The sequence below is a fragment of the Daphnia pulex genome, chromosome 3 (assembly GCF_021134715.1).
Source record: "Daphnia pulex isolate KAP4 chromosome 3, ASM2113471v1".
Lineage (NCBI taxonomy): Eukaryota > Metazoa > Arthropoda > Branchiopoda > Diplostraca > Daphniidae > Daphnia > Daphnia pulex.
The window spans coordinates 411,324-436,599 of record NC_060019.1 but is presented as its reverse complement, the minus strand read 5'-3'; the positions used below and the strand labels follow the sequence as shown (position 1 = coordinate 436,599).

General features: G+C 40.5%; 5 protein-coding genes and 1 long non-coding RNA gene across 17 annotated transcripts in view; 4 read left to right on the top strand and 2 right to left on the bottom strand.

Moving 5' to 3' along the window:
- The window catches only part of LOC124190750 (piwi-like protein Siwi), a 4,049-nt gene extending 3,385 nt beyond the window's left edge, over positions 1-664 (top strand). Inside the window, exons 15-16 of the mRNA XM_046583594.1 lie at positions 38-358; positions 429-664. Coding sequence (XP_046439550.1) covers positions 38-358; positions 429-545 — 438 coding nt within the window. The 3' untranslated portion in view covers positions 546-664. The remainder of the gene's footprint in view (positions 1-37; positions 359-428) is intronic.
- The window catches only part of LOC124190745, a 26,316-nt gene extending 7,141 nt beyond the window's left edge, over positions 1-19,175 (bottom strand). For 4 of the 7 annotated variants that reach the window (XR_006873060.1, XR_006873063.1, XR_006873061.1 and 1 more), the window contains exons 1-11: positions 16,217-19,175; positions 15,374-16,134; positions 15,063-15,311; positions 13,783-15,000; positions 13,562-13,715; positions 13,429-13,500; positions 13,238-13,359; positions 12,995-13,170; positions 12,718-12,925; positions 12,509-12,652; positions 12,102-12,312 (exon numbers count right to left, since the gene is read on the bottom strand). Coding sequence is in view for 2 of the 7 variants with exons in the window: in XM_046583583.1 (XP_046439539.1) it covers positions 12,148-12,312; positions 12,509-12,652; positions 12,718-12,925; positions 12,995-13,170; positions 13,238-13,359; positions 13,429-13,500; positions 13,562-13,715; positions 13,783-15,000; positions 15,063-15,311; positions 15,374-16,134; positions 16,217-16,241 (3,294 nt within the window). In the remaining 5 variants the exon portion in view is untranslated. Of the gene's footprint in view, positions 1-11,688; positions 12,313-12,508; positions 12,653-12,717; positions 12,926-12,994; positions 13,171-13,237; positions 13,360-13,428; positions 13,501-13,561; positions 13,716-13,782; positions 15,001-15,062; positions 15,312-15,373; positions 16,135-16,216 lie in introns of those variants that run through there. The other 3 variants (XR_006873064.1, XM_046583584.1, XM_046583583.1) reach the window with 3 other exon arrangements.
- Positions 1,316-5,371, top strand: LOC124190749 (piwi-like protein Siwi). 2 transcript variants are annotated; one of them, XM_046583591.1, is made up of 16 exons: positions 1,316-1,466; positions 1,760-1,982; positions 2,057-2,271; positions 2,340-2,441; positions 2,508-2,603; positions 2,669-2,830; positions 2,896-3,212; positions 3,271-3,379; positions 3,450-3,594; positions 3,663-3,804; positions 3,869-4,034; positions 4,097-4,222; positions 4,291-4,466; positions 4,531-4,642; positions 4,715-5,038; positions 5,097-5,371. In XM_046583591.1, the coding sequence occupies exons 1-16, from the start codon at positions 1,350-1,352 to the stop codon at positions 5,211-5,213; spliced, it is 2,649 nt and encodes an 882-aa protein (XP_046439547.1). In that variant the 5' UTR covers positions 1,316-1,349; the 3' UTR covers positions 5,214-5,371. The 2 variants fall into 2 exon arrangements, with proteins under 2 accessions (XP_046439547.1, XP_046439548.1); XM_046583592.1 differs by having other exon boundaries at positions 1,325-1,466; positions 1,766-1,982.
- Positions 6,205-10,786, top strand: LOC124190747 (piwi-like protein Siwi). Of its 2 annotated transcripts, XM_046583590.1 has the most exons (16): positions 6,205-6,346; positions 7,246-7,444; positions 7,516-7,724; positions 7,785-7,886; positions 7,950-8,045; positions 8,117-8,275; positions 8,327-8,643; positions 8,714-8,822; positions 8,883-9,027; positions 9,087-9,228; positions 9,297-9,462; positions 9,523-9,645; positions 9,715-9,890; positions 9,960-10,089; positions 10,153-10,473; positions 10,544-10,786. In XM_046583590.1, the coding sequence occupies exons 1-16, from the start codon at positions 6,236-6,238 to the stop codon at positions 10,658-10,660; spliced, it is 2,622 nt and encodes an 873-aa protein (XP_046439546.1). In that variant the 5' UTR covers positions 6,205-6,235; the 3' UTR covers positions 10,661-10,786. The 2 variants fall into 2 exon arrangements, with proteins under 2 accessions (XP_046439546.1, XP_046439545.1); XM_046583589.1 differs by having other exon boundaries at positions 8,117-8,643; positions 10,544-10,723.
- LOC124190755 lies at positions 12,467-21,594 on the top strand. Its single transcript, XR_006873065.1, has 3 exons — positions 12,467-12,486; positions 19,907-19,911; positions 21,403-21,594. It is a non-coding gene; the product is annotated as an uncharacterized LOC124190755 (long non-coding RNA).
- Positions 19,323-25,276, bottom strand: LOC124190746. 4 transcript variants are annotated; one of them, XM_046583588.1, is made up of 11 exons: positions 24,922-25,274; positions 24,682-24,788; positions 24,329-24,594; positions 22,704-24,266; positions 22,483-22,636; positions 22,338-22,424; positions 22,148-22,269; positions 21,905-22,080; positions 21,629-21,836; positions 21,419-21,562; positions 19,323-20,167 (listed from the first exon to the last, which is right to left on the bottom strand). In XM_046583588.1, exons 1-11 carry the CDS (start codon positions 24,942-24,944, stop codon positions 20,003-20,005), a joined length of 3,015 nt encoding a protein of 1,004 aa, XP_046439544.1. In that variant the 5' UTR covers positions 24,945-25,274; the 3' UTR covers positions 19,323-20,002. The 4 variants fall into 4 exon arrangements, with proteins under 4 accessions (XP_046439544.1, XP_046439542.1, XP_046439543.1 ...); XM_046583586.1 differs by having other exon boundaries at positions 24,329-24,788; positions 24,922-25,276; XM_046583587.1 differs by having other exon boundaries at positions 19,323-21,562; positions 24,922-25,269.

The window sequence follows — 25,276 nt, the reverse complement described above, 5'->3', positions numbered from 1 at the left end:
AATCAATTAACTAAACGAATTTCAAATTGATTTATAGTCGGCTTGCACCGAAGCTGGGAATAGGGTTTTGTCGGGCAAGTACACGCCCGGCATTGCTTTCGTGGTCGTTAGCAAACGAATCAACACTCGCTTCTTCGCCGGAAGGAAAGAGAAACCGGAAAATCCACCGTGCGGAACGGTGGTGGACAACACGGTGACGCTCACTGACCGCTTCGATTTCTTCCTGGTGTCTCAGAAAGTTAATCAGGGAACAGTTTCGCCCACCAATTTCAACATCATCTTTAATTCGGCCAATTTTACGCCGGAAATCCATCAATCCATGGCTTACTCTTTGACGCAAGTCTACTACAATTGGCCGGTATAATTTTTGTCAAATTAATAGCTGATGGTATAGAGAATTAATTTTGAATTGACTTTCACTTTTGCAGGGCACATTACGAGTCCCGGCACCAGTCCAATATGCTCACAAATTAGCCTATTTGGTGGGGGAGAGCATCCGCAACCTTCCAAGACCCGAATTGGCTAAATTCCCTTATTACCTTTAAAACATTTCATCAAAAGTTATTCAGTTAACTGGCTGCCTTTTTCTACTATTCTACTGTTTTCCATCATTTTTCTTTTCATATTTGACAATACACTTTTATAATTAAAAAAAACATCAATTTGATAGTCTCTTTAGGACAAATAAAACGTTTAACTTTTAATTATCTAAAAGTTGGTGGAATGTTGTCATTGGAATGTGAATGTCGAGTGTTATACTGAGCCACAATCAAATAATAAAAAGCAGGTGGAGAGGGACCTCTACATCTTAAACACGTCGTATAAGCTCTCCCATTTATGTACGACCATGCACAGCTGCCCATTTAATCGTCCGACAGCCAATGAAATATATGGCAGAGAGCAGTGGGGCAAATGGATAATACCTTTTATTGATATGACGACAAACAACCGCAAAATAACAACTCACTGATCCGTGCACAATAGTAAACAGCATAAATGTTTGGATGACGCGTTGCTTTCCTTCTTTCCCCGTTTCATTCTTTAAGGATATTAGTATTTCACATTTGGTTCATTACACGGGCAGAAATGAAACATGAATCTTATAGTGTCGATTTCCCAATAAATCGCCAACAGGAAATGACCGTAGAGATCAGTTGAATTTAATTACATCTTTCGTGTTTAACCATTCCAAAACTTAAAATAAAAAAAGGAAATGTCAATTGATATTCTGGAGAATCGATTGTTAAGAAACGTGAAGACTTTGCCGCAGGGCGAACTCCCAAACGACTTTACCAAATGAAATCAACTGGGAAAGGGGGGGGGACTCAGTTTAGTAACGAGGGTCGACCATGTCGGACGCGGGAGGAGGAGGTGAAAAGCGCGGAGTCAAGAGAAGTTCCAGGGAGTTGCAACAACAGACGCCAAGACGACCGGGAGAATCTACACAACCGCCTTCGACAGCAACGGTAATTTCAAATGTTAAAACCAAATTTTCCTATTATAGCGCTGTATTTTTAATTACTTTCAAAGTGTATTCATGATTTTCTTTCATTCTTTTTTGGGTAAAATGAAATGAAAATCATGGAAAGAAAAAGAATGTTGACCCTTGATTTTATTCAGTAAACAAGTTTGGTAGGAAAAAAAGAAATTCAATTTTTTGTTGCTATAAATCAAATGAATCAAAAAGAGCTGTCAGATGATCGTCCTTGAAGATTACAAATACGGAACGACTTTTGATTTATTTATTTTTTTGTGATAGCCGCAGTCTCCAGGCCCATCAACTTCACGTAGTGAAGGAGACACCAGGTCCAGCAGTTACTATGCTGGGCAACAACACGCAAGTGGGGGAGCGGCTGCTGCTGGGCCTAGCCATCAGCAAGCCGGGGGGACAAGTGCAATTGTTAGCGGAGGAACTCGTGGTTTAAGCCGGGCGCGGAGTCAACTAGAATTAGTTACCAAATCTCCGTCGTACGACAAACACGGTAAATAAATTATTTTAAAAATATCGATCCAATTTGAAATAATTATTAAAATTCATTTTTCTGTAATAATGAAGGACATTCGGGAGAAAAGATGACAGTGCGGTCCAATTATTTTCAAGTGATCAAAATGCCGGACGTCAAATTGTTGCAGTATCGCGTCGATTTCACGCCGGAAATAGCGGATGATATTAGTTTCATCCGCAAAGGGCTCATTCGAACTCACCAAGAAATTCTCGGCCATTACATTTTCGATGGGACTCTTCTCTACACTACCATTCCTCTTCCTCAAGTAAAATTTAATTATCAAATGAATAAAATTTCTCAGGCCGCTAACAAATTGGGATTTTATTTTTTTAGCCGTTGGAATTGATTTCTAAAAGGAAATTTGACGGGAGTGACGTCAAAATTAAATTCGCTTTAGTAGGCGAATTTCAACAAGAAGATGCTACATACACCTCAGTAAGTTACTACCCTTAAATTAAAATTAGCGTTAACTTTTCCATTTAACAAAATTTTAATTTTCAGGTGATGTGTTTGATCCTGAGGCGTTGCATGTCGATGCTCAACTTGGTGATGTTGAAGCGCAAATATTACGACAAAGCAGCTAAAGAAGATGTTCCGGTATTCGCAACTAATCAATTCAATTTAATTTTCCATTTCAAAATTTTAATTTTGAATTTGTATAGGGTCACCCGATTACCATTTGGCCGGGGTATGTGACAACGATTCGACGTCACGAGCGTGACTATCTTTTGAACGTGGAAATCGTTCACAAATACCTTCGCAGAGACACTGCCATGAACGTGATTGAACGAATTCATCGGCAAATAGGGAGAGATGATTTCATGGTATTTGAATTATTAGCCTTGTCTCTTTAATTACCAAATTTTTAAGTTTTTTTCTGTTGAATTAGAATCGTGTCAAAACTGAGTTACTAGGCCAAATCGTGATGACGCTGTACAACGACAAAACGTACAGGATCGACGACATTGATTTCGACAAAACTCCAATGTCGACGTTCCACTTGCGCAAAGAGGATCGGGACATCACCTACAAGGAATATTACCAAAAACATTACGAGGTGAACATCAAAGACGAGCGGCAATTTTTGCTCGTGTCCCGGCCATCACGTAACAAACCCGACAACCAGCAAGGGGCCAGCATGAGAGATGACACGATCTATCTCATTCCGGAATTGTGCGGAATGACGGGACTAACAGAGGAACACAGGTTTGAATTTTGTTTGATTATTTTTGAAACAAAAAAGTTGATTGGAAATATTTTCTAGGAACAACTTTAAAATGATGCAGGCCGTTGGGAATATCACGCGAGTCACGCCGGGCAGACGGGTGGAGACTTTAATGAAATTCCGTCGCCGATTGGCCGAAACTCCGCAGGTATAATTACTAGTGAATTTAAAAAAATGGGCATATAGCGAAAAATTCAACATTTAAAACGGTTGTATAGATTGAACGGGAGTTAAATAATTGGGGACTTCAGTTCGCCAATCAACTCGTTCCATGTCCGGCCAGAACTTTGAAAGCACCGCTCCTTCTCACGGGAACGAATACAATTAACACGAAAGATGGCGACTGGGGCCGTGAAATGCAAAGTGAGTTATTCAATTTTGCTATGAAATAACTCGAATTAATTTTTTAAATTTCAATTTATTTCGAACAGAAAGAAAAATGTGCGTTTCTGTCAAGATGTCGGAATGGATCGTCGTTTATCCGACTAAATTGAACTCGCAAGTTCGATCCTTTGTTAATATGATGAAAAGAGTTGGCGAACCTCAAGGATTTCACCTGCCGGAACCTCACTAGTAAGTTAATCAACCACAAATAAAAAATTAAATGAAAACTAATTTTGATTTAATTTTAAAAAAGTGTTCCACTGGACATGGATCGAACCAGTGATTACATCAATGCTTTGCGGGATAACATCCCCAACCGATATTACGACATCGTCATGTGCGTGTTGCGAACCAATCGGACCGACACTTATTCGGCCATCAAGAAATACACCTTTTGCGATAGGGGTATCGCTTCCCAAGTATTTACATTTTGAATTCATTTTTAAAGGCAAGACTTATATAAACATTTATCTCCTTTCAGGTTATTACAGGTCGAATTATTGAGGGAACCGAAGGCAGACTAATGTCGGTGGCTACCAAAGTCATGACTCAAATCGCATGTAAATTAGGTGCTGAACCGTGGACACTAGTTACGCACCTTCAAAGGGTAATAAATCAAATCAAATCCGCCATTTACACTTATAGCAGTTAAAATAATTTTTTTTTAAATTTCAGCCCTGGATGATTGTAGGATACGACACCTACCACGACGCTCGCAATCGAAAAGCCGTCGGTGCGTTCGTGGCTTCAATCAACACGAGTTACACGCGCTACAATTCGTCGGTGAAAATCCATCCGGCCAATGAGGACATTTCGCCCAGCTTCAAGGATCACATGCTCAAATCATTAAAGTATTACTTGAATTGCATTTTAGACAATGGATGGATTTTATTCTAAAATTATACAAATAATCAGGGCCTATCAAACAGCCAACGGCTCTTATCCGGAAAAAATTATCGTCTACCGTGATGGCGTCGGAGCTGGCGATATCCAAACTGTCCTGGATATCGAACTCGAAGGCATCCAGGTAGACGATTTAGATTAAAAACAGACAAGTAGAAAAGAAAGTAAATGCTTAACGAAGGAAATTGTTTTACAGGAAGCTTGTAAACTAGTGGCGAATGCCAGTTTGGCAGGAGTTGATTACAAGCCTGGCATTGCATTTGTGATTGTCAGTAAGGCGATCAAAACTCGTTTTTTCGCCGGAACGAGAGACAATCCATCGAATGCAGCGAGTGGGACGGTAGTGGACGATATTGTCACCATCAGGGAGCGAAGTGATTTCTTTTTGGTCTCGCAAAAAGTCAATCAAGGAACAGTTTCGCCAACGAATTTCAACGTCATTTTCGACAGCACTGGACTGGCGGCCAACGTCCATCAAATGTTTGCGTACAGTTTAACCCATCTCTACTACAACTGGCCGGTAATTTGAATTGAAATTGCAACAACTTGGTTTTTAATCAATTGAAATTTTGATTTAGGGAACGGTACGAGTTCCGGCTCCGATGCAATACGCTCACAAGTTGGCGTATTTGGTGGGCGAGAGGATTGAACGAGAGCCATTAGATGTCCTGGCGAAATTCCCCTATTACCTTTAAAATGCGTGCTCCATTTCAAAGTGAAATCTTTTATAGATTTCGATCTCTAAATATTGTCGCCCACCACAAAGACCTCAACACATTTTGTTTTCCATTCTAATGTCACTGCCAATTTTTAGAGAAAAGTAAAAATTATTTCAAAAATGGACAAATCTATTTAATGTTATTTCAAGAGGTCAAAAGAATATTCTATTCAAAATGCTTGAATAGAAGGAGTGATGGGTCGGTTGTGAAATCACCAACAACATTTCCGGGAAGGAAATACCGGCATTTCTTTTTAAATTCGACTTGCTTTTTATTACAATAACTCCGGAAGTAATTGTCGTTTTAGGAAACGGAAAGGACATAGTTTAGTGAACAATAGTTGAATAAGAAACAAATATCGAACAATACCGATATACAAAATGGACTTGGACTGGAATAAAAGAAAAGGCCAACCCTATTCTATTTAAAGCTCAAACGGTTAACGAATCGATTCCTAAAAAGTGTAACACATCAAAGGGTTTTCCTTGGCTTGGCTTCTTTATTCTTCTCATGTATGCATAAAATAAGATGCCGAACAGAGTCGAGGGGTCGTTGTAAGTGAAGAAAGATTGACCTCAAGGTGGCTGACCCTTTTTAGGGCAAAGTTTCCGATTTCTATACAGTGGGAAAAAGGGGAGTGTGTGATGTTTTAAAATACTTGTTGGCCTGTCAAGTATAGGCCTACTGATTTGTGTGGACAACAGTTGGTCACCAATAATAAAATTGGGATGAACCACGCAATGCCCAATACACTTCATTTTACAGCCCAGACACTGCAGCAGTAAATTGTTATTACAGGAAAAGAAAAACGACGTGATATTAAATTTCATTCGGGGTGCCAGAAATGTCACAGCTGAAACACAACGCGGAAATGGTCAAAAGGCGGAGCCTAAACATTGGTGAGAACAGAAGTTGGCCAATTCAGCGTCAAATTCCAGCAAGTTGAATCTGACGCTGTAGACAATAAATCTACATCAGTTTTGAAAAAAGAATCGACCATGTCAGACGCAGAAAGGCGTGGTGTCAAGAGAAGTTCCCGCGAACTGCAACAACATTTACCAAGACGCCCGCAAGAAAAGGATAGAGCTCACAACGGGACCTCATCACAGGTTAATTGTTTTTTTTACTTGTATTTTATTCCCATTCTTTTGTTTGCCAAGAAAATAAGGTTCTTACGTTTCCACAGATCAGGATTTAATTTTAAGATTGAGATACTTGTAGGGGGAAAGACCATCATAGTTTTTACCGACTTGAGGAATTATTTGTAGTAGTAGTAGTTTGTAATAATGGTCAAAGCTTAGCGATTTAACGTAATCATTCTAATCAATCATTCGAAAATAAGCACATTATCCACCAATTTGTTTTGATCCCAGCTGTACAAAGAAAATACGACTATCCAATGCGCATAATATTTGTTTTTATCAGCCACGCTCATCTAATAAAGGCGCTTCTGTTTTACTTCAAGAAGGCCAATGGGCATAAAAACAGGCCGTAATATCGTAATTCCCCGATGGACAGAATGCCGATGGCGCAATACAAATATCTCAGAAAAGGTGAAGATGGCCATCTACCATTTCTGAGTAGTTTTAGTGTTTCTCTTGTAGCCTCAGATTCTCCCTAGTCCTCTTTTAGTGATCACAAGTTGCGCAACGAGCAAACACCTGTTGTAAAATTTTTACGTGAACATGTCGGACGTCGGAAAACGTGGAACGAAGCGTCCGAGAGATGTGCAGATACCAAGACGGCCGGAAGGAGAATTTGAAAAAGGGTCAAGTGTTAACACTACGACATCGGTATTTTATCTTAAAAGAGTCATGAATTCATTTTAAATTAGAAAGCCTTTACACGAGAAATTTAGAATTATTAAAAAACAATGTAAATGAAATAGAACCTCACTGTGAATGCAAATGAAACTAGTCGTAATTCAACGTTGCAACGATGTTCTTTTAATAAATCAAAATTTTCTACCAAAATAACTAAATTTTCCCTAAATGACCTATTCAAACAGATCATTCAGGAGATACGACAAGGGGAAGTTCGAGGTGGAGAGGCTGCAGGTGAAAGTGGAGAAAATTCTGGATCTAGCCGTGGACTTAGCCGTATAAGAAACAACCAGCCTTTGGGCAATACAACCGAAAAGTTTTTCCATCAAATTCTCAGCCATGATCTTGTTACTCGCCCCACTGACGCCAGATTCAGTAAAGCCGGTACAATCTATTGCACTAAAGTTCGAATGAAAGATAACCTAGCTAGAAGATAACACATTTCAAAAATACAGGGTCTGAAGGATCGCAGATTGAAGTACAATCCAACTATTTCCATTTGACAAAAAGGCCGGACATGAAGTTGTTGCAATATCGAGTTGATTTTACACCGGAAATCGATCACCCTGGTGTTAAGAAGGCTCTCATTCGAGTCCACGAGCAAATGATTGGGAAATACATTTTTGACGGGACTCTTCTCTACAATACCACTCGTCTCCCACAAGTAACTTAACACCTAAACGTTAAAAGAAACACAGTAGCTCAAATTTCTTTACATCTACAGCCACTGGAATTGATTTCGAAACGAAAATCGGACGACAGTGAAGTCAGAATTACTTTAAGGCTAACCAGCGAAATACAAAAAGAAGATCCTGTTTACACTTCCGTAAGTGCTACAAGTGGAGCCGCAAAACAAATGACAAAATTAAAAATGGATTTATTTAATTAGGTAACGAATTTAATTCTGCGACGCTGCATGTCGATGCTCAACTTGGTGATGATACGACGCAATTTTTACGACAAAGAAGCCAGGGAAGACGTTCCGGTAAAATGGCGATTCAACAAACTTGTTAATTATTACCTCAAATAATTATTATGCAAATTAAATCTTTTTAGAATCACCCGATAACAATTTGGCCTGGATACTTGACAACGATTCGCCATCACGAACAAGAATATTTTATGAACGTGGAAGTCATCAATAAATTTCTTCGCAGAGACACTGCTTACGACGTGATGGACAAAATGCGCCGTGCCAACACAGATAACCTACAAGTAATATTTAAGCATGTAACTCTTTCCATCAAGACTAACATTTCAAAACAGGAACGAATTAAAGCCGAGCTGGTGGGCAAGATCGTGATGACGGGCTACAACAACAAAACGTACAGGATCGACGACGTGGATTTTGTCAACAGAGCCGATTCGACATTCCATTTGAAGAAAGAAGATAGAGACATTAGTTACATAGAATATTACAAGAATCGTTACCAGCAAAACATTCGATTTCCGAACCAGCCGATGCTCGTGTCGAGACCATCACGTCGTGATATCAACGGCTGTGCCAATCAAAACATCGAACCCCAGGCCATCTATCTCGTCCCAGAGTTGTGCGGGATGACGGGTCTTTCAGCCGAGCAAAGGTTTGCCATCAATTGAAAAAAGTTGAAAAATTCAAATCGCTAATTTTTTTATTTGTTTGAATTTAAAAAGGGATAATAATAATTTGAAGAAGGCTATTTCTACAATCACTCGCGTCACACCTGATAGGAGGGTAGAAACTTTACTGAAATTCCGTCGCCGGTTAACCAACAGCCCGGAAGTAAATTTTTAAATAATTTCAAACAAAAAATTAGGTCGTTATTAATGCAAAATGAATTAGATTCAACGAGAGCTGAGGAGCTGGGGCCTTCAGTTTGCAAACGATCTTGTAACTTGCAAGGCGAGAATTTTACCAGCCAAACCTTTAATCACAGGTGCTGGCAGGATCAATATTAGGGAAGGCGAATGGAGCAGCGATATGCAAAGTGAGTCTCTCAAAAATATTTGTGAAATGGCAGTTAATCATTTGGAATTGATTCAAAAGGAAACAAGATGGCCGTTTCGGCTGAGTTTAAGGAATGGATCGTCATACTTCCAAGCAGAATGAACCAACAAGTACGACATTTTGTCAAGTTGATTCAACAAGTTGGCCTTCCTCAAGGATTTAACGTGCCGGAACCTCGCTAGTAAATTTTAAAAATCCACCATTGAAAAAGAAATCAAAACTAATTAATAATTTTGATTTTTAAAAAAGTGTTGCTCTGGAAAGAGAACAAACAAGCGAGTACATCAATGCTATGCGTGACAATGTCTCCCAGAGAGACTACGATATTGTTATGTGCGTGTTGCGAACCAATCGAACCGACACGTATTCGGCCATCAAGAAATACACCTTTTGCGAAAGGGGTATCCCCTCACAGGTATAATTAATAAAACAAAATTATCCTGTCCAATTTTCCATCAATAATTTTCTCTTTCAGGTAATTACAGGTCGAATTATTGAAGGAAACCAGGGGAAATTAATGTCGGTAGCTACAAAAGTGATGACTCAAATTGCCTGCAAGTTGGGAGCTGAACCTTGGAAAGCGCAAGTGCCAAACAAGGTAATAAACATCATATAAACCTTCTATATAGTAGACTCAATCATTTTACAATCATTTAAACCACAAAAGCCATGGATGATTGTTGGTTACGACACGTTTCACGACGCCGCACAAAGAAAAGCCGTTGGGGCGTTCGTGGCTTCAACCAACGACAGTTTCACGCGTTACAATTCGTCCGTCAAAATCCACTCGGCCAACGAAGAGATTTCGCCGAGCTTCCAACATCACATGCTCACCTCGTTAAAGTAAACGCAAATTATTATTTTCTGGTCTTTTGAACTTGGTTTGATTAATTGAAATTATTTTCCATTTAGAGCTTATTACATGGCCCAAGTGGAAAATAAAAGCAAAATACTTTTACCAGAAAATATAATCGTCTACCGTGACGGCATTGGAGCCGGGGATATCCAAACTGTCCTCGATATCGAACTCGGTGGCATCAAGGTATTTAATTATTTAATTCCAACTAAAAATCAACCGCTCAAATAATACTTGAATCGATTACAGGAAGCTTGTAAAAAAGCGGCAATGATTACGAAAACGGGCCATTACGATCCCGGCATTTCGTTCGTGATTGTCAGCAAGAAAATCAACACTCGTTTCTTCTTGAAAAGGAGAGACGCGTTCGGGAATCCACCGTGCGGGACGGTGGTGGACAACACGGTGACGCTCAGCGAACGCTTCGATTTCTTCCTGGTGTCGCAGAAAGTCAATCAGGGTACGATTTCGCCAATCAATTTCAACGTCATTTATAATTCGTCCAACATTACGCCGGATATTCACCAATCGTTGGCCTACGCTTTAACTCACGTCTACTTCAATTGGCCGGTATGATTTTTGTTTTGTTTTATTACTGGACTGGGATTTTGTTTTTTAATGTCAAGAATTTTAAACACAGGGTACAGTACGAGTTCCGGCTCCAATCCAATACGCCCATAAATTAGCGTATTTGATTGGCGAGAGAACTCAGCGGATGCCGCTAGACAACTTGGCAAAATACCCCTATTACTTATGAAATGCTTCCAAAAACATTTCCATTACTTTCGTTTAATAAAAAAAAGATGAGTTGAAAAGTTTTCTATTTTAATGTCCGGGGCGCAAAATACTAAAAGAGGCGTAAAAAAGCGACGTGTTGGAAAAAGTGTATCTCTACTTTATCTTTTTAAGTTTCAAAGCTATTACTTGGGGTCTATTAACTGATTTCCGGTTTGGGGAGGGACCATCAACGGTGCAGTCAAATAAGGAAAGATCCGCTTCCGTCCAAAAAGCCAAAAGAAAGATACAGAATAGGTGGGCAGCTGCTATTTGCTATGGGGGAAACGAGGGGTGTTTTAATTGAGACAATCATTATAGCTACTATACAGAACATAAACACATCCTTCCTTTTCCTTCCCATGAGTCATGCCCTACTGAATAGAACCGCATAGAAAAATTCTTCTCTGTTCTTCCTATGTGCTTAGTACATCAGCAAAAGATGGCAAAGACAAAAAGTACAATCGACACAAGTGCCGTCGTAAAATGCGTCAATATTAGTACATTTTCGACCATCTTATCGAGACCATATTCCCTATGCACAGCGCAATTTTATTAGGAAACAACGAAAGAAATTGGTCTGCGAAAAGGTGTCACTTTTTTCCGGAAATGACACCTTAACAAAACAAAACAAGAAATCGCAAAATTTCTGAGAACTACCCTTTCAAATTACGTTTCCAGTTAGTTGGCCACCATTCACAGAAAGATCGCGAATACGTCACCAATTAAATGAAAATGAAACGGAACGAAAACGAAGTCCAGCCGGTTTAGAATCGCATCATGATCTTCGTGATTGTTACCAATAAAACAACACAAAATTTTAAACCGGAAGGAAAGAATTAACTGAGAATACGCATGAGAAGGTATTCGACGGTAAGACAACGCATCACGCCCCTTAAGGTTAAAAAAAATTTTTTGAATTGGACGACAAAACCGGACAAATAGTAAAATACCAATCCATCAGATGTCCAACTCTAAACTGCTAAAGTTCAAATAACCAAAATTCGATTATCCTGTTCTATGTTAACTGTATTGATATTAACCGAAAAAAGTCCCATTACAACTCAGCCAACACCGAATGGATGGGTCATAAAAGCAAATTAGAATTACATAATTTTTTTCGGGATTGAACAACCGCAAATCTTACAAAGCAAAGGAGGGCATTAACCGACAGATCCATTCGCCATAAGGAAAAAACGGGCGAATACACGTCGCACATTAATAACGTCACTGGAGTAAAACCGTTACATACCCGCCAAAAAATCCTTACGCATGAAACAAACAAGAACGCGAGAGAATCTTTTAAAAAAGAAAAAAAAAGGCCAAACAATCACGCCGATAAAGTTCCTTTGGTAACTGTAACTTAAACTAGACAAGGTGACGAGAGAGAGAGAGATAGAAAAGTAGAAACATAAGGATCTAACTTGGATTTGGGGACGACTGGATCAATTGCAGCTCGTAGGCGGTGCTCTACAACGACGACAGCAAATCTCCGTTGGCGTATAATTGCTTGGCTCGTCGCTGGAAGTCGTCGGAAATCCAAGTTCGCCGTAACAGCTGCGATTCTTTTTTTAGGACGTCAGGAAGGTCACGGCGGAGTGAAGACTGACTCATTCTCTTGCCGTCCAGCGAGCTCTAGAAATAGAATAAATTTGGTTAAGTTTAGTTTCGGTTGGGAAATGAGAGCATTGATTAACAATCCAAACATCTTTCAAATCACATTGTTTAAAGCGCAAAATCATTTCTATAAATTCTAACAGGATTGTTACAATCTCAAACTACGTCTGCAAGCCATAAAACTCGTGACATGTGAGTAAAACATAAACCATACCTGGGTAAATTCGGCTGCGATTTTACAGGCGCGGAGCACGACTTCTTTTTCGAAATTATCCGGCAAACAGACGTCTTGTATCAAGCCATAATCTTTAGCCTGCGTGGCCGTGAGACGTCGGCCTTCACAGAACAGCAACTTAACCTGCAATTTGAGAAATAAACAATTACCAACAACTGTCAAACAATTCCACTTATAGTCAAATTTACCAAATTCCTGGACACCAATGGAAGAGTCAGCGATAGGCCACCTTCGTAGCTTTGTCCGAGTTTGACGTACGGCAAACAAAATGAGGTTTTATCACAAGCGTACACTGCATCCAGGTAAGGGAGCATAGCAACACCCAAGCCCATTACAGATCCCACCAGGCCTCCAATCAGCAGTTTGTCACAGTTGGCCAGTTCCGTAATAAACTCCCTAATTATTTAAAAAAAAAAATTAAATGCAACTCTGGCATAGACACGCATAATTTGTAGCTCTACTTACTGGAGGTTACTCACGATGGTCATGGCTGATTCCAGCCTTTGAGCCATATTCTCGTGGATAAGGGAAGGAAAGTCGATTCCGTTGCAGAAATCCGGTCCAGATGAGGTGATTAAGACCACGTGAATTGATGTCTCCATTTTCAGCTTTCGCAACAACAAGGACAGCTCTTTCAAAATCTAGGGGGATTATTACAAAATAATTTTTGATTACATTGCATTGCACAACTAAATGTGTTGACATTACATTAGAATTCAGACTGTTGCGTAAAATAGATGTCCTGGGGCAGAGTTTTATACAAAGCAGCTGATCTCTACAACTGATTTGAATCTCCTGACATTTGGCGCTCAGTTTGGACACTAAATCGTCTACAAAATTAAAAACAGAAACGGAGCATTAAAATATGATTTGACTAAATGAAAAGTGTTAGTATATACCGGCGGATCCCAGCTCATGCGAACTTTCGACAGCTGCGTAAGAATGATCGCTCAACGGGGAACGCTGCGCTCCTGTAGATATAAAAATACAAACTATTTAAAATTTCCTTTCTCTAGAAAAACAACTAACAACCTTCTAGAGAATGTGGAGTCTTCGGGTTGTTGTTCTGAATGCCGTCGGCGCTGGGGTCTGAGGAAATAGTTTGTCGGCCAACGATTACCGAGCTATCAGCAGGATTGGCCAGTTTACGAGGAACGTAAACCACTTTGTCTTCATTGGTTGAATTCTATTTGATCGAAAAAACAAAACAATTGAGTTTAGACTCTTTAAATAAATGGAAATTGAATACATACGAGAATTGGTTCCCATTGCTGTAGCGCTTGATCTTGTGGGGATGAATCCACAACAGGAGTCGAAGTTGTTCGTGACATCTTCTTCTTCCTTGGGGGTGTCAACTCATAATCAATACTAGAGTCATCCTTTTTGGCGCGTTTGCCACGGCGAGGAGCTCGCACTTCTTTATCTGAACCATTAGAATGTAACTCTTTGTAGTTAATTGCAGATATTGGTCTTTTGTTTAAACCGCGTTCCTCGATGTCCCGTAACATATTCTGCACCGTCTGGTCCTTGAAGAGCTCTTTCATTTCTCTGGAATGACGAGAAAGTGCCCTGGGGATAGGTGTTGACTTGGGTTTAGATTTTGCCTCAAAGCTTGCTTCGTTGATCTCCCCTACGCGGCTGGCTGTCGATTGCTCTTTGACTATTTTCGTCATGCTTGACGGAGGCATTTTATCCTCCTCGGGTTCTTCATTCAAAGATTCACCATGCCGCTTGGCCATTGCAGCTTCCAGTTCATCCGTTAGAGGATTAAGCGGAGTCAAAGCGGGAGTATCCAATCCAAAATCCGTCTCTGAATTGCAAGAAACGAAGCATGTTTTCTTTGCCAAAGAATCTAGTTCTTCATCGAATGAGTCTTCAAAATGTAGATCTGGCGAAGGACGGCTCTTGTCTGTTTCATCAACCGAGTTGGGTGATTTGAACAACTGAGGCATAGTAAGGGAATCATCGAAACTGGCGTCACTATCAATTTCCTGCGTTAGGAACAAAAGAGGCATACTAGAGCAGCTAGAGTCACTGAAACTGTCATCACTCTCATTTACTTGTGTTTTTTTGGACTGGTTCAACTCTGATGTACAGGCTTGTTTCATCAAGGCTAATTGCGATCTCTTGTACTTCTCGTCCATGGGTGAACCACCACCAGTAAACAAAGATGTTGTGGAAGTCACCGTTCTGTTCATTTCTTCGCCGCTTAAGATCTTTGCACCTGATGGCCCTGCAATACATGGCTGCATCGGAGGCGATGTTTCTCTATAAGATGTATACAATGGCGATGGCTTGATTTCTGTCACTTGATCAGGGCTCTGTGCAGGGCATGGATGATTGAAAACGGATTGATCAGGTGTATGTACAGGTGATGCATTATTTTGCTCAGATTCAGGTACGGGGGATGCCTTGATTGAGGGTGTCTGTTGAGGTTCTTCACCTCCAGAGATCTGTTCAGCAGCGATTACCTTAAATGAACAAATACTTTAGATTATTTCCAACATTTAGTTTATAGCTAAAGGTTACTCACTTCTATCTTAATGGAATGCTGTGGAATATCAAGGTGCAATTCCTTCGATGAAATAGGAGAGGTAACATAGTTTGAAACTTGTTGAGGTTCTAGAATTGATTTTCCTTTCTCAACATAATCAACAACTTCAATCTCTGGGTGATTGGGATCTTTTCCAAGAACTGGCTGCGGGATTTTGAACCTCTTTGGCTGAGGGAAAGATTTCTGTTGAGGTTCTTCACCTCCAGAGATCTGGTCAGCAGCGATTACCTTAAATGAACAAATACTTTAGATTATTTCCAACATTTAGTTTATAGCTAAAGGTTACTCACTTCTATCTTAATGGAATGCTGTGGAATATCAAGGTGCAATTCCTTCGATGAAATAGGAGAGGTAACATAGTTTGAAACTTGTTGAGGTTCTTGAATTGGTTTTACTTTCTCAACATATTCAACCACTTCAATCTCTGGGTGATTGGGATCTTTTCCAAGAAATGGCTGCGGGATTTTGAACCTCTTTGGCTGAGGGAAAGATTTCTTCCTAGTGGATTCCAACGTCAGTTGAAGGGACTCTTCCAGCTCATCAATTGGAATGGCTTGCCACCTTTGAATTTCTTCGTTCAACCTTTTGTCACTGTCCTCTGCTTCTTCTTTGATTTTCTTCAATCTTTTTTCAGCTTCTTCTAACGTTTGCCGGGCATTCTCAACAGATTCTTCATTGGATTCAAATAGGCCGAAAAATGACGGCCAAACGCGCAACTTGGGTTTGCTTTGGTCATCCAAGTCTTTTCTTTTTTCGCTTAAATTTCTCTGCGCTTCTTCAATCGCCCGCTGGAACTCTTCTTCCTTTTTCTTTTTGGCTTCCACTTTGCTCTTTATCTTTTCCACTATTGCCTTCTTAATCCTGTCCATAATCATGTCCGTAACATTGGTTTCCTTTTCACCATCCTTACTCGACTTGAAAGTTTCAATCACTTGGCTTATCAGCTTTCTCAGCGAATCAAAAGAATCAAAAACTTGTTTTAATAATTCCGCCTCGTCGCCTTCCGCTTTTTTAATTCTATCCAGAATTTCTTGATTGGCGTCGGCTGCAACTGTCAATATAAAAATAAAATAAAAGGCATTTAACTATAGACGAAATTAAAAGAAAAAAGGGAGAACAAAGTTTTAACTTACCGTTGATAAGATCAGAAGACGCCATAATATTTTCCAAGCCGATTCTCCTCAGGATAAACAGACAACCTTTCGGTAACGATGTTTAAGCTTGACTGTTTGAATCTACTGTATACTTATCATCTTCGCGACAATTCCTATGAATCAGCATGTCTATTTTCATCAACGTTTGTTTCCGTACTGCATTCCACGAATCGCTTCAAGAAACGAGCAACCAGCTGCACTATTTCGCAGAAAAAGGCTTAGCACCCCCCTCCCCCACCCCGCAAACGAAACGCAAAATCGTTGCAGATGAGAGAATTAAAATTCATGTTAGAGCAGAAATGATTTTATCTTATTCTCAAAAAAAGTTTTAGAATAATAAAAATGGGGTTGAACGCACAGAGAGACATAAACCGTAACTAAGCCTAAGTGAATATCTTAAATAGTTACAGGTTTGTGTTAAGCGTCTTGGTCAATTCCGGGGTCGATATTCAAACGAAGCTATTTGTTGACATTTGCCAATTGTTCCCGTTTGCTCACATTTTTCTATATTTAACATATCGTCTTTGGCGGCCGTAATCATTCCCTTAATGTCATTAGACGCTTCTTTGTTTGCTTTCTTGCATTATTTTAATCGCTTCTTTATTCTCATGCCTGCATAAAATAAGATGCCGAAAAGAGTCGATGGGGGTCGTTGTAAGTGAAGAAAGATTGAGCTCGGGGTGGCTGACCCTTTTATGAAAAGTTTCCGATTTCTATACAGTGGGAAAAAGGGGAGTGTGTGATGTTTTAAAATACTTGTTGGCCTGTCAAGAAGTAGGTCTACTGATTTGTGTGGACCACATTTGGTCCCCTATAATAATAAAATTGGGATGAACCACGCAATGCCCTACACTTCATTTTACAGCCCAGACACAACAGCAGTAAATGAAATTGTTATTATAGGAAAAGAAAAATGACGTGATATTACATTTCATCCGAGGTGCCAGAAATTTTACAGCTAAAAACAACGCGGAAATGGGCAAAAGTCGGAGCCTAAACAGAAGTTGGCCAAGATGAATTCAGCGTCAAACTTGAGCAAGTTGAATTTGACGCTGCAGACAATAAATCTATCAGTTTTGAAAAAAAAGAATCGACCATGTCAGACGCAGAAAGGCGTGGTGTCAAGAGAAGTTCCCGCGAGCTGCAGCAACATCTACCAAGACGCCCGCAAGAAAAGGATAGAGCTCACAACGGGACCTCATCTCAGGTTAATTGTTTTTTTTGGCTTGTTTTGTATTCCCATTTCTTTTGTTTGCCAAGAAAATAAGGTTCTTACGTTTCCACAGATCAGGATTTAATTTTAACATGTCTAGACTTTTAGGAAAGACCATCATAGTCTTTACCGACTCGGGAAATTATTTAAAGTAATACGGCCAAAGTCTAAAAAACAAGCGACAGAAAATCAAGAGATTTAACGTAGAAGAATGGAGAGTTCATAATTCGAAAATAAGCAAATTGCCCACCAATCCCGAATCTATGAATATTATCTATGCCCACCAATCCCGAAAAAAATACGATTGAAAATGTGGACTATCCAAGTGTGCATAATATTTGTTTTAATCAGCCACGCTCGCTCATCTAAGGTCGGACGCTTTTGACGTACTTGGAGAAGGCCGATGGTCGTAAAAAATAGGCCTTCTTACCCGATGGACAAAATGCCGATGACGCAATAAAAAAACCTCAGAAAAATTTTCTCCGTAGTTCTGTTTTAGTGATCGCAAGTTGCGCAAGGAACAAACACCTGTCGTTAACTTTTACGTGAGAATGTCGGACGTCAAAAAACGTGGAACAAAGCGTTCGAGAGATGTACAAATACAAGACGGCCGGAAGGAAAATTTGAAAATGGGTCACGTGTTAATGTGGACATTATGTCATCAGTATTTTATCTTTTCAAAGAGTCGTCAATATATTTTTAATGAGTATGTCTTTCACGAGCGATTTGGGATTTCAAAAAAGCAGTATTTTCTAAATGAAAATAAAATAGAACCTGACCGTGAATGCAAATGAAAAGAGGCCTAGTTCAACGTTGCTTTGATGTTCTTTTAATAAATCAAAATTTCCTACCAAAAATAGCTCCCTAATTAACCTATTCAAACAGGTAATTCAAGAGATACGACAAGAGGAAATCTTAGGAGGAGAGGCTTCAGGTGAAAGTTGAGAAAATGCTGGACCCAGCCGTGGGCTCAGCCGTACAAAAAACAACCAATCCTTGGGCAATACAACCGAAAAGTTTTTCCATCAAATTCTTAGCCATGATCTTGTTACTCGCCCCACTGACGCCCGATTCAATAAAGCCGGCACAATCTACTGGAATAACATTTAAGTAAAAGATTATCTCTAGATTTAACATTTCAAAAATACAGTCTGAAGGATCGCAGATTGAATTACTATAATCCAACTATTTCCATTTGACAAAAAGACCGGACATAAAGTTGTTGCAATATCGAGTTGATTTTACGCCGGAAATCGATCACCCTGGTGTAAAAAAAGCTCTCATTCGAGTCCACGAGGAAATGAGACTCTTCTCTTCTTTTCTGACAAACTTCCCATTAATCATGCCCTATGGAATAGAAACCGCATAGAAAAATTCTTCTCTGCTCTTCCTATGTGCTTAGACATCAGTAAAAGATGGCAAAAACAAAAAGTACAATCGACACAAGTGCCGTCGTAAAATTCGTCATCATAATCATTTTTTGTACATTATCATACGAAAGCTATAACACCACGACAGAAGCAGCGACCATCCCACCGAGACCGTATTCCCTATACACAGCGCAACTTTATTAGGAAACAACGAAAGAAATTGGTTGGCGAATGACACCTTGTCAAACACAATTGCACCATTGACAAAGAAATCGGAAAATTTCTGAGAACTACCCTTTCAAATTACGTTTCCAGTTAGTTGGCCACCATTCACAGAAAGATCGCGAATACGTCACCAATTAAATGAAAATGAAACGGAACGAAAACGGAGAAAGTTCAGCCGGTTTAAAATCGCATCATGACTTTCTGATTGTTACCAATAAAACAACACAAACTTTTTCACCGGAAGGAAAAAATAACTATAAAAATACATGTTAGAAGGTATTGTTCTATGTTAACTGTATTGATATTAACCGAAAAAAAAAGTCCCATTACAACTCAGCCAACACCGAATGGATGGGTCATAAAAGCAAAGTAGAATTACATAATTTTTTTCGGGATTGAATGATGGATGTTTTTAAACCAACCGCAATTACAAAGCAAAGGAGGGAATTAACCGTCTGTCAATTAAACTGGATGGGAGTAGAACAGGCACTCGGTTTCTGGTGTGAAAGGTAAATTAAATCTTGATTGGGGCTACAAGTACATAAATAAAGGGAGAGAAACAAATTGCGTGAAGGATTAACGGCGAGCCGACACTTCAGTCCCCCCCCCCCCACAACCCGCGCGTGAAAAAAACAACTTCAACGAAACAAAAGACAGATCGACTCGCCATAAGGAAAAACACGGGCGAATACACGTCGCGCACTTTGTGATAACGTCACTTGGAGTGAAACCGTTACATACCCGCCAAAAAATCCTTACGCATGAAACAAACAAGAACGCGAGAGAATCTTTTAAAAAAGAAAAAAAAAGGCCAAACAATCACGCCGATAAAGTTCCTTTGGTAACTGTAACTTAAACTAGACAAGGTGACGAGAGAGAGAGATAGAAAAGTAGAAACATAAGGATCTAACTTGGATTTGGGGACGACTGGATGGATTGCTGCTCGTAGGCGGTACTCTACAACGACGACAGCAAATCTCCGTTGGCGTATAATTGCTTGGCTCGTCGCTGGAAGTCGTCGGAAATCCAAGTTTGCCGTAACAGCTGCGATTCTTCTTTTAGGACGTCAGGAAGGTCACGGCGGAGTGAAGCCTGACTCATTCTCTTGCCGGCCAGCGAGCTCTAGAAATAGAATTAATTTGGTTAAGATTAGTTTCGGTGGGAAATGAGAGCATTCGAGTGACGTCACACCACCACTACTAGACCGTCGCCACCCACTAACACAGTTTAGTTAGGCAATCGCAGTTAGCCTCCAGAATACGCTCAGGACCCACCAGTGGAATGATGGCTCCACGTCAACTCTGTGTCATTCTACTCTTGATTGCGCCTTTCGCCAGTTGTTCCAGCTCGGAAAATGACCTTATTACCCAATATCCTTTACAAGTAAGCCTCGCAACCTTTTTTCGTTTGTTTGAATCCCTTTAAAAGATATTGTTAAGTGTCGCCTGCCGTAAACAAAACAAAAAAGAGATCTGCTTGGCTTGACGGTCGGTCCAATTTCCCGAGTGCAGATAAGGAGCGAGCGTGACCTTCCAAACTGCGCAACTGCAAACACTGTTTGTAGCATACTCCAAAAGAGATATTGGATTCCGTCCATTCTCAATCGCTATTGTCGATGCCCCGAGGGAGTCGACTGCCCAGCCGATTGGACAGGACCCGACGATGTGACCGTCAGCAATGTGACATCGCTCGTTCGAGTCATTAAGGGCCCAGCGTATTCCCTTCCACTAAATAATCGGGCGCAAATGAAAGTAAGCCCCATTCGTAATTGTCACTAAATCGAAATGAAATTTAAAATTCTTTTCCGGCCGGGTAATTGACAGTTTTGCGCTTCCATGAAAGGGATCGAAACATGCGCACCTAATCAATCGGCAGTCAACATCAGAATAAACGGTAACGACCCAAATATTCTCCAATCACATTGTTAAAAGCGCAAAATCCTTTCCAATAGGATCGTCACAAGCTCAGACTACGTCACAGTTTCCGAGTACCCGCGTTCTTTGCAAATGCCCTAGCAATCACACGTGGCAGCAATCTTCAGTGACGGGCGACGAGAATACAAGTCCGACTACTACCACTTCATCCTATACATGTAAACCCGTAAGTCTCCCATTCCAAGTGTTAAGCCCCTCGATACTGATGAGAGTAATTCCTTTCCTACTTTCTAGTTAAAACGATGTCGTCTGCGAGCGAGTTGTGGAGCAATCACAGCCGACACTTTTTCAGTCTACCCTTACTGTCTGTGCCGACGAGGCAGCGTGTGTACCATTGAAAATCGAACGCAAACTCACGTCGAAGAGCTCCACTATTCAGGGCCAGCCTATCTAGGCGTCTGCAAGCCATAAAACTCATAAAAGTAAAACCGAACCATACCTGGGTAAATTCGGATGCGATTTTACAGGCGCGGATCACGACTTCTTTTTCGAAATTATCCGGCAAAAAGACGTCTTGTATCAAGCCACAATCTTTAGCCTGCGTGGCCGTGAGACGTCGCCCTTCACAGAACAGCAAGTTTTCCTGCAATTTGAGAAATAAACGATTATAAACAATTGTCAAACCATTCCACTTAAAAGTCAAATTTACCAAATTCCTGGACACCAATGGAAGAGTCAGCGATAGGCCACCTTCGTAGCTTTGTCCGAGTTTGACATACGGCAAACAAAATGAGGTTTTATCACAAGCGTACACTGCATTCAGGTAAGGGAGCAAAGCAACACCCAAGCCCATGACGGATCCCACCAGGCCTCCAATCAGCAGTTTGTCACAGTTGGCCAGTTCCGTAATAAACTCCCTGTTATTGAAATAGAAAGAATGATTGCAACTCTGGCATAGACAAGCATTATTTGTAGCTCTACTTACTGGAGGTTACTCACGATGGTCATGGCTGATTCCAGCCTTTGAGCCATATTCTCGTGGATAAGGGAAGGAAAGTCGATTCCGTTGCAGAAATCCGGTCCAGATGAGGTGATTAAGACCACATGGATTGATGTTTCCATTTTTAGCTTTCGCAACACCATGGACAGCTCTTTCAAAATCTAGGGGGATTATTACAAAAGAATTTTGGATTAAATCGCATTGCATAACTAAATTATTTGACATTACATTGGAATTTAGACTGTTGCGTAATATAGATGTCCTGGGGCAGAGTTTTATACAAAGCAGGTGATCTCTACAACTGATATGAACCTCCTGACATTTGGCGCTCAGTTTGGACACTAAATCGTCTACAAAAATAAAACAAAAACGAGCCATTATAATATGATTTTACCGAATGAAAAGTTAGAACATGTACCGGCGGATCCCAGCTCATGTGAACTTTTGACAGATGTGTAAGAATGATCATCCAACATGAAGAGGGAACGTTGAACTCCTGTAGAAACTAAAATACAAATTATTCGAAATTTCCTTTTGATTGAAAATGTTAAGCAATTAACCACCATCTAGAGAATGTAGAGTCTTCCGTTTGTTGTTCTGATTCCCGTCAGCGCTGGAGTCTGAGGAAAAAGTTCGTCGGCGAACGATTACTGAGCTATCAGCAGGATTGGCCAGTTTACGAGGAACGTAAACCACTTTGTCTTCATTGGTTGAATTCTATTAATCGAAAAAAAAAACACAATTGAGTTTAGGCTCATTAAATATATGGAAATTGAATACATACGAGAATTGGTTCCCATTGCTGTAGCGCTTGATCTTGTGGGGATGAATCCACAACAGGAGTCGAAGTTGTTCGTGACATCTTCTTCTTCCTTGGGGGTGTCAACTCATAATCAATACTAGAGTCATCCTTTTTGGCGCGTTTGCCACGGCGAGGAGCTCGCACTTCTTTATCTGAACCATTAGACTGGAACTCCTTGTAGGTAATTGCAGAAATTCGTCTTTTGTTTAGTCCACGTTCCTCGATGTCCCGTAACATATTCTGCACCATCTCGTCCTCGCAGAGCTTTTCCACTTCTCTGGAATGACGAGAAAGTGACCTGGGTGTAGGTGTTGACTTGGGTTTGAATTTTGTTTCAAAGTTTGCTTCGGTGATCTCCGTTCCGCCTTCTACAGATGCCTCATCTACATTGTTCAATTTGAGTGGTTTGTGAACAGCCAACGGTCCCATTTTACTCTTGGGGCCGATTTTATGAAACTTGTACGGCTTCACGGACGGTTTTCTTTCTTCGAATTTATCTTTCGCTTCTTGTTCATCTGAATCCGGGTGATATTCTAAATCTGACAGAGTACTAGAGGCATTACCTTTACCGCTCTCCGTGCGGCTGGATTCCGAATGTTCTTTGACTATTTTATGTCGATGGCCTGAACGTCCATGACCCACTATTTTCGTCACTATGATATTCGTCATGCTTGACAGGGGCCTTTTTTCCTCCTCGGGTTCTTCATTTAAAGATTCACCATGCAGCTTGGCCATCGCAGCTTCCAAATCATCGGTTAGAGGATTGAGCGGAGTAAGGGCGGGAGTAGGCGGATGATGGATGTCTTGCAGATCAGGAATTGGTTTCGGGCTCACAGGTTTGTTTAAACTGGTCAAGTGAGAAAGATCAATAGCAACATCAGTGGAGGTTGTTGTCAACTCTTCGCTGGTTTGAACTTCCTCTTGGTCTTGACCATCCAATCCAAAATCCGTCTTGGAATCTGAAGAACCGAAGAGCGTTTTATTTGCCAAAGTAACCAGTTCTTCATCGAATGAGTCTTCAAAAAGTAGATCTGGGGGAGGACGGCTCTTGTCTGTTTCATAACCCGAGTTAGGTGATTTGAACAACTGAGGCATAGTAACGGAATCATTGAGACTGGCGTCACTCTCACTTCCCTGCATTTTTTCGGATTGGTTCAACTCTGATGTATAGGCTTGTTTCATCGAGGCTAATAGGGATTTCTTGTCCTCTTCGTCCATGAGTGAACCACCACCAGTAAACAAAGATGTTGTGGAAGTCACCGTTCTGTTCATTTCTTCGTCACTTAACATCTTTGCGCCTGATGGCTCTGCAGTACATGGTTGCGTCGTAGGCGATGTTTCTCTATAAGATGTATACAATGGCGATGGCTTGATTTCTGTCACTTGATCGGGGCTCTGTGCAGGGCATGGATGATTGAAAACGGATTGATCAGGTGTATGTACAGGTGATGCATTATTTTGCTCAGATTCAGGTACGGGGGATGCCTTGATTGAGGGTGTCTGTTGAGGTTCTTCACCTCCAGAGATCTGGTCAGCAGCGATTACCTTAAATGAACAAATACATTAGATTATTCCCGACATTTAGTGTAAAGCTAAAGGTTACTCACTTCTATCTTAATGGAATGCTGTGGAATATCAAGGTGCAATTCCTTCGATGAAATAGGAGAGGTAACATAGTTTGAAACTTGTTGAGGTTCTAGAATTGGTTTTACTTTCTCAACATATTCAACCACTTCAATCTCTGGGTGATTGGGATCTTTTCCAAGAACTGGCTGCGGGATTTTGAACCTCTTTGGCTGAGGGAAAGATTTCTTTGCCCGTTGGCCAAAAGGTTTATTTACAGACTTCCCATCATTTAGTGTTTGACTTGTTCCTGGAACAGGATTGATTGGGGTTCTCATGATTTTATCCGAGTTTGCTATGGTGGAGTGCTGGGTTGGTGAATAGGTTGTACTGTTACCTATCCTTTGGAAATCATGTCGTTGGGTGTTACTTTCATTGCCACTGCTGCTACTTTGATAAGACTCTGAATCTTTCGAGGTAGATGAAGGTCTAGCAGCTGCTGACCTTGAACAAAAATGAAATCAAAATGGTTAAAATTACATTAAAGTAAGCCAACAAGCATAAATGAAAATTGATTAACAATTAAGTTAACAATTCAATAAATCTCTCAGAACGTGCAAAGTTGCAAACTACTCACTTTGAACTTGCATCTGAAGACATGCTTCTGCAGACCTACGTCGCCTATGTGCTTTTCCCTTTTCCGGGACCAGTTTACGCGCCACTCAGCAACTTCCCTCCACAATCAGTTCAATTTATACAATGTCTTAAACAGGAGTAGGTAATTTATCTATACATTCGTGGCAAAGCTTATTTATAGACAGAATCAGTGAAAAACTTTTTCAGAAAAAGAAGGGAAGAGAAGACGACGATTTCACTTTTTACTGCACAAATCGACAACGTGACGTCATGTAGTTCTAACCATGCCCCTATTCGTCTGCTGATTGAAAGGTTTGAAACACATGTGATGTGACTGAGAGAGAGAGTGAATCACG

Excerpts from the sequence above, each read along its gene's own strand:
- LOC124190749 (XM_046583591.1), top strand. The coding sequence starts at position 1,350 with ATGTCGGACGCGGGAGGAGGAGGTGAAAAGCGCGGAGTCAAGAGAAGT. Across the intron at positions 1,467-1,759 it reads AACCGCCTTCGACAGCAACG|CCGCAGTCTCCAGGCCCATC; the intron begins GTAATTTCAAAT and ends TTTTTGTGATAG. Across the intron at positions 3,380-3,449 it reads GATTGGCCGAAACTCCGCAG|ATTGAACGGGAGTTAAATAA; the intron begins GTATAATTACTA and ends ACGGTTGTATAG.
- LOC124190747 (XM_046583589.1), top strand. The coding sequence starts at position 6,236 with ATGTCAGACGCAGAAAGGCGTGGTGTCAAGAGAAGTTCCCGCGAACTG. Across the intron at positions 8,644-8,713 it reads GGTCTTTCAGCCGAGCAAAG|GGATAATAATAATTTGAAGA; the intron begins GTTTGCCATCAA and ends GAATTTAAAAAG. Across the intron at positions 9,891-9,959 it reads CACATGCTCACCTCGTTAAA|AGCTTATTACATGGCCCAAG; the intron begins GTAAACGCAAAT and ends TTTTCCATTTAG.
- LOC124190746 (XM_046583585.1), bottom strand. The coding sequence starts at position 24,944 with ATGTCTTCAGATGCAAGTTCAAA. Across the intron at positions 22,425-22,482 it reads GACTCTACATTCTCTAGATG|TTTCTACAGGAGTTCAACGT; the intron begins GTGGTTAATTGC and ends TTTGTATTTTAG. Across the intron at positions 21,563-21,628 it reads CATTGGTGTCCAGGAATTTG|GAAAACTTGCTGTTCTGTGA; the intron begins GTAAATTTGACT and ends CTCAAATTGCAG.